General features: G+C 45.7%; 1 protein-coding gene across 5 annotated transcripts in view; it reads right to left on the bottom strand.

Annotated features, from left to right (window-relative positions):
• Positions 1–20,381, bottom strand: part of EGFR (epidermal growth factor receptor) — a 194,755-nt gene that overhangs the window by 62,937 nt on the left and 111,437 nt on the right. For all 5 annotated transcript variants that reach the window (XR_004528039.2, XR_004528040.2, XM_033862782.2 and 2 more), the window contains exon 2: positions 916–1,067. Coding sequence is in view for 3 of the 5 variants with exons in the window: in XM_033862782.2 (XP_033718673.1) it covers positions 916–1,067 (152 nt within the window). In the remaining 2 variants the exon portion in view is untranslated. The remainder of the gene's footprint in view (positions 1–915; positions 1,068–20,381) is intronic.

Here is a 20,381-nt window from a genome sequence, read left to right as displayed (position 1 = left end):
TGGTTTGTTTTTGTTTGTTTTTTTTACTATACGCAGGCCTCTCACTGTTGTGGCCTCTCCCGTTGCGGAGCACAGGCTCCAGACGCGCAGGCTCAGTGGCCATAGCTCACGGGCCCAGCCGCTCCGCAGCATGTGGGATCTTCCCAGACTGGGGCACGAACCCGTGTCCCCTGCATCGGCAGGCAGGCTCTCAACCACTGCGCCACCAGGGAAGCCCTGATTCCTGCATTTTTGCCTTTTGAGCTTGATAACAATAACAAAGGACCATGTGTATTACTTAGGAATGCTGTGACTTTCATTTTGCTTGCTGTTCAACACACTGAGATGAAAATGGAAATGTTTCATTAATTTATTTTCTATCTGTCTTGCAGGTTTTCCTATTAAAAAAAACCAAACAAACCCAGAAGAAAACCAATCAAATCCTAAGTTTACACCAAACTCAGAAGCCTTCAGGGCTGATTCCCATTGGCTCGTTAGAGCCTACTGTGAAACATTTGGGAATTTTGTGAATGAGTTGTTAAACTCTTGGTAGCTGGAAATCAACCATGGTGGGGGTATTTATACCCAGGAAATAGACAAATGCTACAAAGCAGGAGTTTTTTCCTTTTTTTTTTTCTTTTTTTAAAAGAGCCAGTATGTCAGGATACCATGGTTGAAGTGATGGTTAAAAGATTAGTGTCCACGATGATCACGGAATGCCAGACCAGTCTGTTTCTCTTTGTTGTTCTTTTATAGCTATAACTTGACACTAGCTGGTAAAGTGGCCTTTTCATAAAACTTGCATGTGTAGGTCCCTAGGACTTATAATTGCCACAGCAAAAGTAAATACACTGCCAGTTAAATTCTGCCAAGGCCTTTATCTACTTATATTTACTTCTACTATATTTGGGTAAGAATCAAATTCATTGAACTAACCTTTAGGAAAGAAAGGTTGTAACTACTTTGCATGTAGGTAATTTCCAAATTCCCAAGGACCACCTCACAGTTATTGAACATCCTCTGGAGGCTGAGAAAGTGGTCTTCAAAAGTGCCCAACTGGGTGAGCTTGTTACTTGTCCCTTGGCAAACTGGAAACAAGAGGAAAAAAGGTATCACATGAAATGCCAAGTAGAAGAGCAAAACGAAAGTAAAACGATATTCGCGATCTTCAACTAACTGCACACTTCAGTGACTTACGACATATTCTGATCGAAGGCCACTCAGGACAAATGTGACAAAAAATGTTTAAAAGTTTACATAAGGTGCAGTTCATAATAAGGACTAGTTCATCTCTATAATGCGTGGAATTGTTTAAAACTGTTAAAAGTTCAAGGGGCAATAGATGGGAATTCTGTGAAAATCTTTAAGATAAAACAGTCTATAAGAGCTTTAGTAAACAAAAAATATATCATAATATGCAACTCAGCATTACAATGATGAGTTAACAACTATATAATGAACTTTTTACTTTGCAGAAAATTGCATGTCACATTATTGCGTGCTCAAAGAATATCTACAAACGTATTTTCTGACCATAACATTGTACAACCTAAAATCAATGACAAGAGTGTAAATTGAAACCCACTGGCTGGAGATGAAAGATATTCTAAACGAACGCACCAAAGAATGAAATCAAATATTATATAACATTTAGAAAATGACGACATGAAAACATATATTTAAAAAACACACTCAGCTACTAAGAAACCACACGCCTTTGTGTTTGCCTACACTCCAAGGAGCCCACCCACCCAGGCGCAGGTACAAGGGTTTTGCATCCCCTGCCGGGATGTGGCCTTGGCACGGTTAACTCCCTGACGTTTCCAGGTATCAAACTTAATATAGGAAAACATTTTAAATTAGGGGACAAAGTTAGACTATGAAAATACGTTTGGTAGTCTATCTTTAAAAGCAAAGGAGAGGATTATAATAAAGCCGTGTTTATAAACCTAGCTCTTTGAACAACATGTACAGGCAAGCAAAAGAAAACACAGAGGTTCGGGCCTTTTGAAGCAGGGAGCTGTTAAGGGACTGTACTTTGAACCCAAATTATCGTAAGTGAAGAAATAGGGCCCCTGGCTTTGGAAGTTAGATTCAGACCAGGCCAGGCTCTTCCACGGATGCAACCTGCAACCAGGTGGTTGAGAACAACACCAAGGCCAGAGTCAATATGCAGGGACTCCCTTCAGGAACTCTCCTCAAGTCTTCATTCCTCTTTGATAGGTCCTTCGTCCCCTCCCCACAGAAGTGTTCCGAAGAGCATCACCGTCCGCTCTTGCATTTTAGTGCCACGGCAGCGAGCCCGTGTTCAGATACCACACAATCAATGCAAAGCATTTACACCAACAGTAAATATGAAGCAACCCTTACTTCCTCTTTAACTGTGTGGGGATTTCCCTCTTTTCCCCTTCTGTGGTCTCATTCAAATCTGGTGGTAGAGAGAACGTTCACACGGGAACTGCGACGGCCCACAAGACAGAGCCCCCCGGCAGGGGCTCCAGGGCACAGTGATTCCATCACTCTTCCAACCATAACATGGGATGGACCCAACACCTCTGGCTGCGTTCACCCAGGAGTGTGGACCGCTCTGATGGGAACCTCAAGTTGGAACCGCTGTACACAGTTGGCTGCAATGCACGTGGATGGGGCCAGACTGATTTCCCAATTCTAAGGACCTTAAAGATGCCACCACCAACGGAAGTACAGGGTTTTGATGATAAAGGGTGACCTTTCTGTCGGCACACCTTGGAACAAAAGCTGCCTTCCAGCTGACAGACCATGGTCTCTAAATTTCAGCCTAACTGGTCAGCTCTGGTCTAGGGAGCCCCAAGTATCCATCATGCCCTTCACACCAGCCAGGTGACCAGTATTGACTAGAACTGGGTGTTGGAGCGCATTTCTGAAGCGTTTCTTCTGTACACGGAAGGATGAAAACAATCCCATCTACTTTCATTTTAAAGGATCAGGGGTACTAGCTTGTAAATTTCTCTTCGCTGAACCAAAGAATTTTTATTATTAAATCACGCAAAAGTGACTTTCATCAGTAGAAAAGGAAAACATGCCATGTCAGTTTAGCCTGTTATAGAAGAAAATAATTGCAAGAAGACTGTAATTGTGTTGTCATTCACTCATTCAAAAAGTGCTGAACGAGTATTTATTTGATGAATACCTACCATGACCCTTCACTGTTTACAATTAGTACGAATTACTTTTACATTCATAAAAGATCCTGTATCTGGAAGATAATAGCAACATTACACATTATGGATAGGAAGGTTAATTTGTAAAACATTCTGAGAAGCAACTGGACAACCTGTGTAAACAAATAAATATGCTTAAATTCCATGTCATGATGTTCCACTTTGGAAAACCTATTTTGAGGAAATAGACCTAAACTGTCAGGCAAGATGTTGATTTATTTTTTGATAATGGCAAAAAATGGTCCAACCGTCCAACATGTTTGTCCTTGAGAAAAAGCAGTTGACACCTATTTGATTCAGCGTAAGGCAAGTCCATCTTGAGTTCTGTTCTGGGGTTAATTACTAAAGTATCAAAAGAAAATTTTACAAGGCTGTTTCTTCTGAGGCCTCCCCTGTCATGTGCCCAGAAGGAGACAGCAAATCTAGGGTGAGGATGGGAATGGCCTGGCCTAGGTTTCTTGACTGAACAAAGTATAATCTTGGTTCCATCTTTATACCAAATATCTCATGTTATGTAATATAAAGCAGTGAGAAAATTTCAATGTGAGAATATTGAATCAGTCATATTAAAAAGTAAAAATCACTAACTAGTGAGGCAGATTTAAGACAAAACTGCAAGAGTGAGAGCGCTTAGCTCAGCCAGGAGAAAGTTTCTTGGTCAGCCCTTCATCCTTATGCAACACTGAACGACTTCCCCGAGCTCTACGCCACGCTTTCCTCAAGTGCTGACTTGGTGAAAACAATTCTGGCCTCCCAGAATGGTTCTGGGGATGGAATGAACACAAAAGCTTCAACTTTCTTTTGCTACAGCCAACTACTGGGAACTGCGACGGTTGTTTGACATGAGGTGCCTCTGGACAGACGTTGGGGGCCCCTGTGGACGTGTCCTTGTCCTAAGGTGCTGTCTGAACGGGGCATGTTTGAATCTGCCGATTGGCTTACTCAAATACTGGGCATTAAACAGAGTTACTTTATTCTTTGTCTGAAGAATATTTATCCAATCATAAGAAGAAAGAAAAAGAAATACATTGTACTTTAAGAATTTCATTAAAATATGCATTTAGGCATATTTAAGCAATTGATTCAAATAGAAATTTAATATGACCTTAGGGCTATGAAGTTGAAAACCAGACAATTAAAAGTGTTTGTGTCAAGCTCCGTACAGCATACTAGGGATTTGCTCTCCCTCCTGCAAATGTGAAGACAAATCCTACTGAACCAAGAACAGTAGGGCCCTGCAAAGCACTTAGCTTTTCACCTTCACAGTTTATTACGATGATTCATAAACGGACAGAAGAGCTAAAAGAATTGTACTGTGAACATCCTTAAAGTAGCATTTTACTACGTTTACTTTATCACGTAGCTATCCATCTTATTTTTTGGATGCATTTTAAAGTAAGGTACAGATGTCGGTACCCTTCACCCTGACATGCCACTGGTTACAGTTCAACATGAGTGGACAGCTGTTGTCGAGGTAATATCACAAACAGTGAGATAATCAGTCGTAAGTGTAGCATTGATGAGTTTCAACAAATGCATGCACCCGTGTAACCTGTTACCCCTGGAACATCACGGTTACCCTAGGAGCTCCCTCACAGCCCCGCCCCAACAATCCCTGCCCCAGACACCACACACCGTGATCTGTTTTCACTTAGAATAGTTCTGCCTGTTTGGGGACCTCGTTCTCCTGGAATCACGCTGCACCGTCCTTTGGTGTCAGGTCCCCTGCACAGCAGGCGTTTCTGAGATTCATCCTGGTGCCGGGCTTCACGTGGCTTCCAGGGAGTCTTACGGGAAGTTATCTGCGTATTACACTCGGACACTGAGAGCTGATCCAGAGTCAGGCTGTTCGTTTTCTCAAGAACCCCCCAAACTATCTTAACCGAAAATAAAACAATCTGCCTCCTTTAAGTCTTGAGATACCCCTGATGTGAGGGGGAGAGCCTGTGGCTTTCCTGTGTCAGTGTGGGAGTGGGCCCTTCTCTTTGCCCACAAGCCCGGGCAAATGTGTATGGCTGATTAAGACACAACATGAAAACAGGTTTCTCCAGATTTCTCCAAATTCACTTAGACGCTTGTGGAATTGCCTAAGTAAACTCATAATTGGTTTAATTTGTTTTCTCTACACTTCAACTGCAACCAAAGTCACTGGGCTGTTGCCAATCTATCCCCTTCTCTGAACTTGTCTGTTTTTACTGTTACCCCGTTTTCCACAGAGCACCTCATTTTGAAGCAGAAATCACATTGCACTGCTCTTGGTTTGAACGATCCAGGTTTCCCAGTATCATCAGAACCCGGGACAGGCCCCTGCCCGCGGCCTCCCCACATCCTCTCAGGCTCCCTCCCCCATCCACCGGCCCAGCCACGTATGTTCTCCCCCGACACACCCCCCTGCCCCCATTTCTCCCCGGCGCCAGGTTCCTGCTCCCTTCAGGTCTGTTCCATCTGCTTGGAATGCTCTTCCCTTTCTCCCCAGCTCTTTGCATCTTTGTCTCCCTTTTTATCACTGAGATTCCAACTCAATGGACATGACATCCCTTCAGAAAAGCCTGTCTGGAACCAGAATAGCTTAAGTCCCCACCATTGCATTCTATCACATTTTCCTGATTTTTCTTCTTAGCATTTATCACTACTTAAAATTATTATTTGTTTATGCAAATACACACACAGAATGGGGAGAGGTGGAATATGTACAGATATATCTCATTGGACTGACTGCTGGGATGTGAATACACATGTTGCATTTACATTTTAGACGTGGAAGCAATGGGTCAATGGTGGCCACGTGACCAAAGTCTTGGATGACTTGACACGGGTCCCTCTGCCTCTCCTGTTTCCGTGTGTCTGGTGGTGGTGGAGGAGGACACAGGATGTCTCAGAAGACTGCCAGTCCTCACAACTTCCTGGAGGGTTATCGTAAAATCTTTCTAGGCTAGGTAACATATTTGATTAAGCTTTAAAAGCCAGAGGAAGATTTTGCCCACTTTCATCCTGAAAAGGTTTAAGGAAATCTCAAATAAGATACTTACATAATGGATTTAAAAATAAATCAGGAAAAGATACTCCGAGTTTGCTAGAGGTTTCATCGTATCAGGATTTATCATTTCTTTTGCCTTATTGAAACTGTATTATGGTGGCAATTTCAAAACGGGCATGTATATACATTTCAACTATTCAAAAATGCACAGAAATATGACAGGAGGAAAATACACCAAACGCTGTTAACAACAGTCTTTTATGAATAGTGGGATTCTGGGTTTTTCTTATTTCCTCCTTACAGTTTCTCCATTTTTCAAATTTTCTATAGTGACCATATAGTTCTTTATAATAAAACATTATCGAGGAGATCATTTACAAAAATCTGTGTTGAACAAGGCCAAAAGAAGGACATTTATAATAAAATACACTTCATAAAAATGGAGAAATGATTTTCAAAGTTTTGCATGTTAAACGGCTTTATGAAAGCGGTTTAAAAATTAGAAATAGGGGCTTCCACGGTGGCGCAGTGGTTGAGAGTCCGCCTGCCGATGCAGGGGATGCGGGTTCGTGCCCTGGTCCGGGAAGATCCCACATGCCGTGGAGCGGCTGGGCCCATGAGCCATGGCCGCTGAGCCTGCGTGTCCGGAGCCTGTGCTCCGCAACGGGAGAGGCCACAACAGTGAGAGGCCTGCGTAATACAAAAAAAAAAAAAAAATTAGAAATAACTGAATGAAGTACTATATATAGAAAGTGTTAGAAAGGCGAGTAAGCTGCAGCTTGAGCACATCAGTGTTGTTCAGAACAGCTGCATACGGCAGCCCCTGGGAGACGCCATGCATCGCACACACATGGTTTCTCCTCAGATGATGACAGAAGTGAAGAGTTCCCAAGTTCCATTTTCTTCCTGATCTATCAATACATTTTTCCATTTCGGGGAGCAGAGAGTAAGTTTATCCCATAGAAAAATGTTATAAATTGTGATTACGGCACCCGACTAGCCTGTGAAACTTATGTAATACACACAACAGTTGGTAGGAAACTAGATCTACGGTTCAGTTATAATGAAATAATTGGGAGAATAGTAAGCGTTAATACAAAACAGTATTTAAGTTTTCACTGTGTGTTTAATCAAAGGTTGTGTGGAAGGGGAAAAGTCTCATTATGATTTTGAAAAAGATGTTTCTTTATTTTCCAACACTTTATATTTTATCAGGAGTTCCTTATTTGATCATATTTGATCTCATAACTAATAAATAGTTCTCAGTTTGTAGGCGTCCAAAGACTGTTGTCAAACTGAATTTCGATCTATACTGCAACTTGCAATATGCACATGTAATACTCAGAAAGTCCTCTTAAATACTTGATGATTTGCCACGTGCACTGTAATACGCCTACTGGACTAAACGTGCCAAGCCTCGGCACATTTGCAAACTCAGGTAGCTCTAATTAAGTTCACAAGCAGAAGACTTTCAAATGACACCTATTTTATTTTTGAGTTGGGGCACAGAATACCCAAACTGGTTGACTTCCTTCCTCCTGATTCTCCTCCTAGCCATGAAAATAAGCCCAAGCCCAGTTTATGACTTTTAAAAAATATACTGAGTTAGGACACCTGTGCATAATATATCCGCTTTCTTAGGAGTTAACTGATGTTTATGAATCCCAGGAAGGCCCAGGAGGGATTGTGGAAGGTTTCCAGTGACAGCATCAAACATCTGTCCTATCACTGTGAAGATGGTGATGTATCATTATGGGATGATCTCCAGCCAGTTATCGCAACCCTCTGGGTCTCGGTGTTCCCGCTGGTTGAAATCAGACCAGCTTGATGCATTTGACAGGGTAGTTGTGGGAAGTAATAAGATCGTGGACATGAACGCGCTTCATAAATCACAAATCTCTCGAAATACAAATCACGTCTGACACTAAGGCTTCACCACAGCAGTCTTCACAGTAGCCAAACCACTGCAGTCTGTTTCTGCCTATGTGTCTTCAAGGATACCAGCAAACCATCCCCCCACTTACCCCCCCAGGATTTCTTTTTTAAATGCACTCCACAGAATTGGATGAGTTGTGTGGAAATTTGGGATGCTTTAAAATTCTGAAGTTAAAGATATCCCTTTTCATTTTTATAGGATGCTGTCCAGAGGATGGTCCTGACAATGGACATGAAAAATCTCGAATCACAGGGCTGACCATCAATTCCATTTTTATAGGTAGTTGAATGGCTGGTAGATCAGAAATGAATTGTACCTATTCTGGAATACCAGGAATGGGTTTGGACCGGAGAAGATTTCAGAAAGCCATACTCATCTTTTATTCATTCAGTCCAATACATCTCTTTGGAGGACTTGGCAACACGTTCTGTCTCTGGTCATCTGTATGTTAAATACATGGACATGGACTGAATGAAAATTCATGGCTGGATGAACGAAACAGGTCAGATTATACATCAGAATCTGTATCAGGTAACATAGAACTAGACCTCTATGGGACTGGAGTGTTCCTTGATTGAATGTTGAATGTTGAGCAGGGTGCACTGAGGAAAGGACAGAAGGCTGGATTTGGTTTAAAATCTCTCTATGTGGAAATATAACACGAGTGACTTTAGTGTGTCTGGCTGTTCCTTTCTAGATATATTGTGAGTAAGCGCCTCCTCCCGACCCGGGTTCTGTTTTTCTAATCTCCTGGCTGGGGACTATTGCTTACTCATGCTCAGGGCTCTCTCTCTGCACACAGGCATACTTCTGAAGTGAGTAACGCCACTTCCCCTCCAAAGGTCCGCTGGCCAGACCACTGCTTGGACGCTTTGCCCGCACAGCGATTTTGGTGCTTCTGACCCATTTCTTCAGAGCCCCGGCGCGTTCTCAGGTGATGACTGCAGCCCGACCGGCGTGGGGCAGCACAGAGTCCACGGTAAGATTAGTACTGGACACTGCACAGTTGCAATGACAGTTTGCAAAGCTCTTCCTCAAGAAGGCGACCGCGGAGACTTGCCTGTCACCTGGACGAGGAAGGGCTAGTTATCCTCTCTCACCGCCGAAGCACCCACTGGAATGGGATGGTCTGCCCATCCGAAAGCTAGGAGACTTGAAAGAGCAGGGAGGGACAGGGGGTGGGGTGGAAAAGGGGACGCGGGTGGTTAGCACAGAGGAAAGCCCAGAGGAGGGCTGGTTAAGGAAGTGGGAAATGTAAAATCCCGGACGGGGTTGGTGTCAAAGACCACTGCTTGAAACCAGGGTCACAACGTGACGTGACGGTTCAGAGCCTGACTTAAGACTGCACGCTGTCCCTCACCACCTCTCACCTCTGACTCGGCCTGACCCTCTTCAGCAGAGACCTGGTGAGCAGAAAGCAGCAGGAAGGCTGTGGCGAGCTCACAATCGGTGTCATTCCCAACAAGATGGCGCGGAGGTACGGCGGGGCAAGGCTGACACGTCCCCACCCAACTCACATCCCTTCTGCTTTCCATTCTGCTCAGGCCTGCATGACTCCCTCTAATGACAAAGGCTGGGTAACACGCCCCGCAGTGGGAGCTGTCCCCCTGGAACTCATCCCAGCCTGGCCTAGGAGCGCCCTGGCCTGGGGAGCCATCACCTTGGGTGTCGCTGGCCACCGAGTGAGGGTTGGTTCCCTCCTGCTCTGTGGTCTGCACCAGGGCCACGAGGGCTGTTTGTTTTTCTGATCATTCACTTCTTCACCTAAAACCTATCTCATATTTAATAAAATGGTTCTGTAACAGTTGCCAGGAATGAATCCGAAGTGCTCACTGCCGTGAAGAAATGCGTTAGTCCTCTGGGGAGATGACTTTACCTATGAAAGAATCATAGGACATCCCACAGCCAAGCGGTGCAGAGCCGCTGAAGGAACCCAGGCCGACAAGAGGAGAAGTCGCCAACCGTGAGCTACCCGGGAACGGTCCTCGCGTTTCTCACCGTCAAGCAAATGAAGCCACGCCACCCCACGTTCCCAGTACAGAGCAGGCTGCCTACATGGGCCAGGTGCTGGGCTTGGTACTTCACTGTACCCAGTCACACAATCTGCTACACGAAGAAAATAAGGTTTCGTCCATTCCTCCTTCCCCCGCTGCATTCCCCTCCTCTGGGCCACCTGGGGATACAAGTGATCCTTCCTGGGTTCTTTACAGTTATCTCTACGAATCACTTCTCCATGCATTCTTCTTATTGAAGGAAATTCTGGAAACGATTTGTAATTTGCAAGGAAATAAAAGGTTTCCAATCCAGAATGGGGGGTAAGGACCTTTCCGGCAAGTATTTCTCTGCAGAAGCACTGTGTTTGGGTTCTATGCGGCTGTGCGTGCCTACCCTCCACCCCAAGATGGTCTGAATGTCCTTTTAAATTTTTTCATCTATTATCACTCATGTTTTAAAGAAATCAGTCTCTAGGGCACAACTGTGTTTCAAGGTCATCTCTCTAAACATGCACACATTTAAGCTGGTTTACTCATGAGCATTAGAAAAAAACCCAAACCCAAACCCCCCACCACAACAAAAAACAAAAAACAAAAACCCAAAGCAAATGACGACAACGAAAATCCAAAGAAGGGAGTAATCACTAAGACACCGGGAGAGGCCATGACAACAGTGTTTTCTTCTGAAAACCAAGATGCTCCCAGTACCGCCCGCTGTGCTCCCTGGGCAGCACGGGCCACGGTAAGGCTAGGTCTAGTTCCTCAGCTGCCCCGTGGCGTCTGGGATCCGCCAGGCCTTTGCTGTGTGAAGACTTCCAAAGGCGGCCTTTGCAGAACCGCAGGAAAGCCCAGAGGAGACGATACGCAGGAGGTCACAGAGGACCTCTGACACTCCTGCGGGGGAACCTACAGGAACGGGGATCACAGAAAGGAAGGAGAGGTGCAGAAGGAGGCCGGTCTACGGGGGTGCTGCTTGGGAAAGGGTGGATTGGGGGCGCGAGTGTGGAGGGGACAAAGCTAACGCGGCTGAGATTTCTAAGCGACTTCTCTAGTCTGAACTTGCACTGTGCTGCTTCAGGTTGGAATTGCTCTCTGCGGGGGAGTCATCGTATCCTTTTTGCTGCTGGGAACAAATCAGAAGCGGTGAAAGGAGAAAAGTAATCTCCCTAAAAAGATGATGGGCTTGATTTCACCCACGAGCAGAGTCTGCCGCTTGCTTGTTTTTTAAAGTTACTGAAACATGTCGGGTCCTCAGCACAACTATTTGAACCAGTACTTTCCTACTCAGGTCATAAAGGATTTGAAAAGTCAGAAAAGGGGCAAGTCAACCGCCCCCCAACCCCCACCGGCTTTTACAATGACTTGTCAATGACCAACGGTCTGGTCCCACCACTACGGAGGTCACTTCTCCATCCCATTGAGGCTCCTTTTCTTCACCTATAAAACAGGGACTCTTGGGAGGATGCAGTGACACGTGGTAGACTCAGTAAATGTTACTACGACTTGAATCTGAGTTAAATCTGGACTGGGTCCAGTCCAATGAATTGCTTCCTTCCTTCCAAGCACTCCCAGAGGCTGACCCCTCCGCCTTCTGCTCACGTGGCCGTCTGTGGCCTGGTGAGCAGCCGTGGCTCCTGTACTGAGGCAAGGGGCAGTTGACGCTGACCACAGCTAACCGGCCACGGGGACGAGCCCAGGGCTTGAAAGCGGGGGCATCTGGGCCCGTATCTGACCAGGGGGTCTGTGCCGGCACTTAAGGCTGAGGAGGCCACACCTACTGTGCGCCTTTTAGAAGAACTCCCTGAGGAGGGCTCCAGCTTTCTGCTCAGAACATTCTCTGCTGTTGTTATTTTTCATTTAGAAGAGAGCCTCGCCTGACCCTTTGTGGTGGTTTTGTAAGTGCGGTTGGATTTGTGTGCTGTGTGTATGCACATGTTTTCAATTAACGCTTGTTTTAAAATGAACCATTTTTTTCACTTACTCCTACTTAATTTAAATATTCCTTTTAAGTTTCATTTTAAAATGGTCCCAGTGGGGGAGGCCCGCAGCCTCTCTTTCCTTGGTTTGCAGTGTGACCCAAAGCCCACCCTAATTCCTGGGCTCAGTGACTAGGAAATACTGACTCAGAAATCACTAAAAACTTCTAAGTTAACTCAGAAGAAGCCGGAGCCAACTTTCTGCCACAGAAGAATCTTGATTTTGCTCAGATACTACTGTTTCTAGAACATATGAGCTCTCCACGAGGAGCTAGCAATTCAAGGTAATAGTTTTCCTACAGAAGCATCTGCTATTAGATGGGTCACGTGCCTGGAAAAATGCATGAACGAGTGATGCCAACCAGAGCTGCCTCTCACCCTGCAGGTCTGAGTCCAGAAAATACAGTCTGAAGCATCCTGTATGCTGGTCCAGAGCAGGGGCTGGCAAACTTTTTCTGAAAACACCCAGAGTAAATATTTCTGGGTTTGCAGATGACAGGGCCTCTGTCCCAACACTCAACCCTGCTGTGACAGCCACAGACAACAAGCAATGCCAGCCAGGCCCCACCGTGCGCCAATAAAACTTTATTTGCAAAACAGGCAGCAGCTGGATTTGGCCCCTGGGCTGTACTTTGCCAATCTCTGTTTTAGAGGAAGGCCTGACAGAAGGTGGGGAAGCACGTGATTAGAATTCCCTTTATTCTGTACTTTCTAGAAGATAAACCTGGTTAAAGTGAGTCATTTTGCTCCAAGGCCAAACTCCAGAAGGGTTTTCTTAGGGTTAAGCCCTTCCTATTTTATCCTCAGCTAAATAGAGGAAATGAAGATATACGGTACTAAGAACGTATAAGGAAGTGCGGGGCTGGAAGCTGTCATTTATGTGTTTGGGGCGGTGAGGTTACGGTTCTGTGCAAAGCTACGTCATCTACTCTTAGAACTGGACATCAGCAAGAGGGAGGGGATATGGGGATATATGTATACGTAGAGCTGATTCACTTTTTTTTTTTTAAATAAATTTACTTATTTTTGGCTGAGTTGGGTCTTTGTTGCTGCGCACGGGCTTTCTGTATTTGTGGCGAGCGGGGGCTACTCTTTGTTGCGGTGGCTTCTCTTGTTGCTTAGTTGCTCCGCGACATGTGGGATCTTCCCGGACCAGGGCTTGAACCCGTGTCCCCTGCATTGGCAGGTGGATTCTTAACCACTGCTCCACCAGGGAAGCCCTGATTCACTTTGTTGTACAGCAGAAACTAACACACCATTGTAAAGCAACTGTACTCCAATAAAGATGTTAAAAAAAAAAGAACTGGACATCCATAAGAACTCCATATCCAGGAACCCTGGCTTTTTCCCTATTCACCACAAATGGTTATCAAGTCCTGCTGGTCTTTCTGAGTGACTAAGAGTTTTAATCTTGCTAAGAGAGTTTGCGTAGCAGCCCACTCCTGACTTACAACTCTATCCCAGAATTAGTCCTGACACTGATCTGAAGCTAGACCCATGATAATTTCCTCTGACTTAACACAGATGCAACTGGCCCTGCAGATACTGAAGACAACAGTAGCCTCTCACTGCTGTTCTCACCGCAGTGCTTTCCCCACCCTGACTCCACCTCCCAAGTGCTCTTGGGAATTCCACGTGTGTGGTCTCCCTTCACAGCTACCCCCTCCAGAGAGGCTTCCCCATCAGCTTCTCCTCCTGTCCTGGTTTCTCAGCCCCGGCTGCCTCTGTGGACGTGCACTTGCTCATACTTGGGTGGTGAAAGCGTTCTGTTGTTTCACAGCACATCCTGTCTCTTTAAAGAATAATATGTCACCCGAGAACGACAGCAAACATGCTGTTTCCTTTGGCTTCCCTTTTAGCTTATTACGCTGAGAAATTCAGCAAGCAATAAGGGCTGAATAAATATTGCTAAACTACTATCTGTACTAACATCATATATGAGTTTTCAGCAGACTTGCTTCACTCCTTTAAGTTTAATAACTAAAATGGCAGTTGGGCAATGAAAATGGAATCTCCACGGCATCTATTAATAGTAGGGCTGACCGTAAATTCCTCTCAGGCTTGGATGAGGAAGTCGTTTTCCTTGCTCGGGTCTCTCTTAGGTTTGAGTTTCTATTACATCCTCCTGGCCTAATGGAATTGGATTTGCTCCTGACTGCAGGTACAGGATTCTGTTGTTGAAAGCCCACTTTCTGACTGAATGTATTTGGGATTTAACCAGAGTGATGTCTTCCAAACACATGGTCTGTTAGAATAACAGACAAGAAAACTTATCATTGCCCTCCTTGCTGCATTATTCATGATTACCCAAGGGAATACATAAAAATAACTCACACAGGGGATTCACAAAACACACTTCGTATCTTCTTTTGAAACAATTCCTACCTCCAACTTCTCTCTTCTGCTTTTCTCTTACTCACAGAAGATTCTCTCCCTTGCTCAGCTTTCTAAAATAGCCTCCATTTAAGCTCAATGACCAAGGTGAAACTGCTCCACCATGAAGATAATTCTAGGCCAAAGAATCCTGGAGTGGGGTTTCCTCATCTCTTAGTGGGAAACTATTTGCATGTTTTTCCCTTGGGGAAAATCGGAGACTCATCTCCTGGAGCCACATATGCTGCTTTTGATCATTGTTAGTGTCTTGCAAAATGCAGGTACTGTAAGTGAAGTTACAAGGCTTCACCAAGACGGCCTCCGCCTGTTTGCTTGTGACTCTAAGTCACTCCTGGTCGTTAAGGGAGAGCAGTGGGAGGACGGGGCTGGAGCAAAGTACCTGGGTCTGGAAAACCACCGCAAGTGAAAGCTGCTGACCCGCACTCTATGTCTAAGTACCAAATCCAGGCTCAACAATTCACTCCAGGAGATGGGAAAACTTTTTATTTGTTCTCGTGCCAGCCCCGGATTCTTGGGCTGTCCCATTCAATCCGACAGAACATGCTGACAGACATCAAGTCATTCCTGGCAACCTGGGGCCCTGCAGGTCCCTGCAAGGCCAGTGCTGTGTGAGGATGGTGTCCAAGGTCTTTCAAATGGCCGGGGGGCCTAGGTGCAATGGACCTATTTCAGTAAGTTGGTAATCTGTAACCTGAAGAACTTTTTGGGTTTCTTTATCTTTTGCTTTTTCAGCTGACTCTCTGGTTATTGAGGCCAGTAACCAGAGAAGCGAAAAACTGTAAGTGTGCGCTTTATGGTTTGAGGACTCATCATGAAGCTGTTTAATCTGGCACGTGGTCCAATCTGCAGAAAGGGGCTGGTGGCAGCAGAAGGGGTTACCCAGTGGGGCTGTAGGAATGCCTCCAGTGAACCCATTTCTACCCTGTGGAATGGCCATGCAAACCAGACTTTTCTCCTTGAAGCCGAGAAAGTTTCCTACACAAACATTTCTTTGTAGGCTCAGTTAAGTTTTACAATAATTTGTGCTTTTCGTTTAGGAACTACAGATGTTGTGTGGGTGTTGGTGAGGGGGTGGGAATGAGAGGGTAAAGGAGCAGGGATAGAGATCCTCCCCCTTTGGAAAATGCTGTAACACTTCCTTGCATGGAAAGAACACATCAGGTTTTAGAATTACTGAAAAATTTGAATCGTTTGTAGGACGACGAGAGAAAGCCATGGCTCTTTGGTGTGGGGGAGGCCAGACTGGGCCACCTCCCAGCATCCCTCCCTCCTAATGAGACCCAGATCTTTGTGGCATGATTATCTGGAATTGTAATTTTTATGCGGGAAACAGTCCAAAAGTTGGGGTAGCAGAACCTAGCCATTCATCAAATGCTACCTCAATTAGCAAGAGACATACAAAACCAAAAATATTAAACAGCAATTGGGAGCAAGTATTAATGTGCTAAGGGACGGGGGACTCTTATTAACTAGATAATAATTTAATTTTCACTGGGGAATGGTTTTTACCACTAGAAATACACATGCACTACCCCCCACCTTAAGTCTAGTCACTTCTTATTTCGCGTTGATTTGAGGTTCAAAGGGGGTGTTTGGGTATTACTGGATGTTTGTGGCTGTTTCACAGGACAATTCCTAAGTCAATTTTATACCCCAAATCCCACAATACTTTTCATATAATGAATGTCATATTCATTATACCCTCATCCACTTACAAAGAGAATTACATTTACAAAGTGCATTATACTTCGCACTTGCAATTAATTTCAACTTTCTAATCCATCTCTACCTAATACTTAAGCTACTAAAGAAAATCAACCTAATAAGGAAACTACTGAGAATCTAGCCCACTAGGATGAAAGCCCCTTGTGACTGCACCCCGCTTAGTGAGGGCAGCACGGGGACCGCTTCCCTTCAGCGTTTGTACGGCAGATGCCCACTGGACACCCGACCGCCGTGTGTAGGGACCAGCGCAGAGGCTGCCTGTGGTGAATGCTCCTGTCTGAGCGCAAGGATTCCAGCTCCCATGCCTGCCTTTGAGCCAGCTCTGAGGGGACCAGTGGGGTCACCCCAGGCAAATTATTTCTGGCTCAGCCTCGCTTTCCCTTCTCTGTAAATGGGGGTAAAAGTGCCACCCTCCTGGGGTCGGTGTGAGGACGAAATTGTTAACGTCTGCAAGACCGTGTCTGCTCACGGAGGCCATTGCTGTTATCATTGTCATCAGCACTGTCACTGTAGCATCAGTGTGTGTCAGGCACACGTGAGGTCCGGGCACACGGCTGAGATAGGCCTGACACTGTTCCTGCCTCGTGAAGCCTGCACTCCAGGGGGGAGACAGACAGCCACCAAATCATGGATCCGTTTGGTGCTGCAGCGTGGCTGCGAGTGGGTGTAGAGGGTCGACCCTGACGCAGTCAAAGCGGCCCTGGCAGGATTCCCTGAGCTCTCGGCCGTTCAGCTGAGCTCTTAAGGACAAGAGGAGCTTGGCCAAGTGTGGGGAAGGGCTTGGGGAGCTTTCTTGTAGGAGGAGGTGCAATTGTGGAAGGCTCCCTGGCAGGACGTGAGCCTAGCAGAGATGCAGCCCAGAGAGCAGCGAAAGGGGAGGCAGGGGGGCCGCCGAAGGGCTTGCTGCTGAGGCCGTTCCATTCCATTTTAAAGGGACGAGAAGCCACCGACAGGTTTCAAGCAAGGAGGAACACGCTCAGATTTGTGTTTAAAAACTACCTGCAGTGGGAGATCAGCTCGGTGCTTTGTGACCACCTAGAGGGGTGGGATGGAGAGGGTGGGAGGGAGATGCAAGAGGGAGGGGATACGGGGATGTATGTACACGTAGAGCTAATTCACGTTGTTATACAGCAGCAACTAACACAACAATGTAAAGCAATTATACTCCAATAAAGATGTTAGAAAAAGAAAAACCCGCTGCTTTTTGGAGCAGGACCTAGATGGTGCCCCGAAGGGGGCGTGTCCGTACGAGGTCCCGTGGGAGGCGATGTTCTGTGCCAACATCCTGGTGTTGCAAGATGCTCCACTGGGGAAACGACATAAAAGGTTGCACGGGGCTTCTCCGTGCCAGTTCTCACAACATGTGAGTTTCCACTTTTCCCAAAACAAGAAGTTTAATGACATTACTTTTTCAGAAGCACAAGCTGTAAGGCAGAAGTCTGGCAGGAACTGTCATCCTTAGAATGTGTCAGCTGTCGGAAAAGCCAAAGCCCTAGGCTGCAGCCCAGTGCTGGTGGTCATGAGCCCGGCTTCTGGCAGTGCCCTGGTGACAGGGGACTCTTCCCCTCTAAGTGGGATATCAATAGCTTGTAATTTTCAAACGCTGCGAGTTTTTCTTATAAAGAGGAAAGCCATTCTTATTTTTTAAAGACTACCATATCCTTTTTTTTTTTTTTAATTGGGGTATAGCTGCTTTACAATGTTGTGTTAGTTTCTGCTGTACAGCGAAGTGAGTCAGCAACACGCATACACAGATCCCCTCTTTTTTGGATTTGCTTCCCATTTAGGTCACCACAGAACATTGAGTAGAGTTCCCGTGCTACACAAGCATGTGGTTTCTACGGTGCACAAGAATTATTTTCCTCCGTGCCATGTCGCACCTTCGTAAAATTAAATAATCTCTCTCTTCTAACTTAAACAAAAGGCCTTACTTCCCCGTGGAGAAGGTCTCCAGAGCAGTGTGGGGAGACCAGTTAGGCAGCTGCAGAACAGTCTAGAGCCTCAAGACGCAGAGTAGGGTCTGCAGACCGGCAACGCTGGCCTCGTCTGGGAGAGCCTGTTAGAAATGAAGAGTCCTGGGCCCATCGCAGACTCGCAGAATCAGAACGTTAATCAGAATCTTAACAAGGTCTCTAGGAGATGCCCCTGCACTAGGAGTGCCCCTGCACTGCCCCTGCACGAGCTTTCCAAGCCCGACACTAGCACGGTGGCAGGGTCACGGGCAACCCCGACAGGTGTTAGAGTTTGAATCCACGGAACTGGGGAGAGCTTGTTATAGAAGCACAGAAGAGGCCTTTCCAAGTAAATATCTGGATGGTTTTGAGCTCGCCATGGCAGCAAGGAAAAACGAAAGGCCTAGATAATAGGGAAAGACCTTGCGTTCAGTCCAGACCAGGCGACAGGGGCCGCCCGCCTTGCATGGAGCTCGGGCTGCAGATGACAGCGGCGCATCCTAGGGACAAGCAAGGTGGTGATGGCTCCTGACCGCCAGCCAAGTGCACTGCCCACAAGGGTCCGTCCTTTGAGTTAGTTACGCCACGTCCAAACCTGCATATCGTGACGATGCAGACTTCAAAAAAGTCCCCAGATCCATGGTATTCACATAGGACCCCCCATAGCTTTCTAACTGGAGGCCACAACCAAAGGACATCCCGAACAACATCGTGATTGTAGAGTTTAAACGCACAATTTTGAGATTCTGGAAACACCAACCATGTCAAACAAGCCTCCAGAGCCCGGGTCCACACTTTGTGTGGGGTTCAGCCTCCACCGTGAATAACTGAGCCGATTTAAGGCCTACATGCGCCTATACAAAAACCTGGTAGAGATCTGAAACGTACTGATTTCAATAAAACATGCCGAAACAAAGCTTTCAGATTTGATGGAAGTGGTATGGAGTGTCACAGGGGCATTCTGTGCCAATTGCACGGGGGAAAATATCGACAAGTCTGAACATTTTAAAACCATGTCTGATCTAGAGCAAAGAGTTTTCCTGTAACTGAAGCTATAGCTTTCCTATTCATGTCCCTATTCCTTTATGCACGCTCTCTAATTAGGCTTTAGACACACACACACACACACACACACACACACACACACACACACACACACAGCTTTAATTCCGTGAGCTGGGCAAGTTCAGTTGCTCTCGTCTTGCATTACATTTTCCCCATATTTTGATCCCTCTCCGTCTTATCCTATAGGCTTTCCTTCTCAGAAACTGCATCTTAGATTTAAACTGACACTGACATTTATACTAGTGAGGCACTGCAGCTCTAAACCTCCTCTTACAAAGCCTCATGAAATGCAGCCCATGATAGAGATGGGGGGAAGCTCTTCAGGACAGCGCCAGCAGTCGTCTGTTACACAAGTAACCTCTGAAAACACTTCACATGGAGGTACACTTCAAGTATGAAGAAATGCATTTGCCCACAGACTCTATTCTAAACAGAAAGTAAAGACCAAAAACCGTAAGAAGAATATATCCTTTCTGGGAATATAGTCTTGAGCAGAAACATGCAGTATTTTTAGTTACGTTTTCCTCATGTTTGTTTATCAGAGGAATGATGATGCTGATTACTATAAGTGCATTTTGAATGTTAATTTCTTAATTGCTTGAATAGATATTTATGCGCAAAAAATACCTCTGCTTTCACCACAGCATCACCATCATTCCACAAGTTCACCTGAAACTTACCAGGTCACGCCGAGAAGGGTCTGTAGCCGCCCATCACATTTTTTCCATACAAGAGATTTGAGACACAGCCTGGTAAAACTGGAGGAACCAGGTGGGTCATTTTCAATATCTTCTATAGGAAGCCAGTAGATTAAAAAGGAATTCGTGACCTAGTCTTGTGACTTTTTTCCTGATCATAGGCCATCCCTCTAGAACAACCCAGCATGTGGATTATGTTAATGTGACCTTTGCATCGAAGCTGTGCTACTGTAAACTATTAATTAATTAACCAATCAATTAATCTATCTGTCACCATATACTGAACACAAGGCACTTGTGCACTGGCCCCTGCCCTGAAGGAACTCCGTCCGTGGCAGAGACAGGACGCGATATGCTGGAAAGAAGCTACGGCAACTGCTCAGGCTGCTAATTCTCAGCTAAGCGAGGATAGAGGGCACCTTTAAAACAAAAGCTTCCTAAAGGATCTGATGCTTGAGTGTATTGTGAAGAGTAGCTTTTCGTTG

Source organism: Tursiops truncatus, chromosome 9 (assembly GCF_011762595.2).
Source record: "Tursiops truncatus isolate mTurTru1 chromosome 9, mTurTru1.mat.Y, whole genome shotgun sequence".
Taxonomy (NCBI): domain Eukaryota; kingdom Metazoa; phylum Chordata; class Mammalia; order Artiodactyla; family Delphinidae; genus Tursiops; species Tursiops truncatus.
The sequence above is the reverse complement of the archived record's forward strand: the minus strand, read 5'-3'. Positions and strand labels throughout refer to the sequence as shown.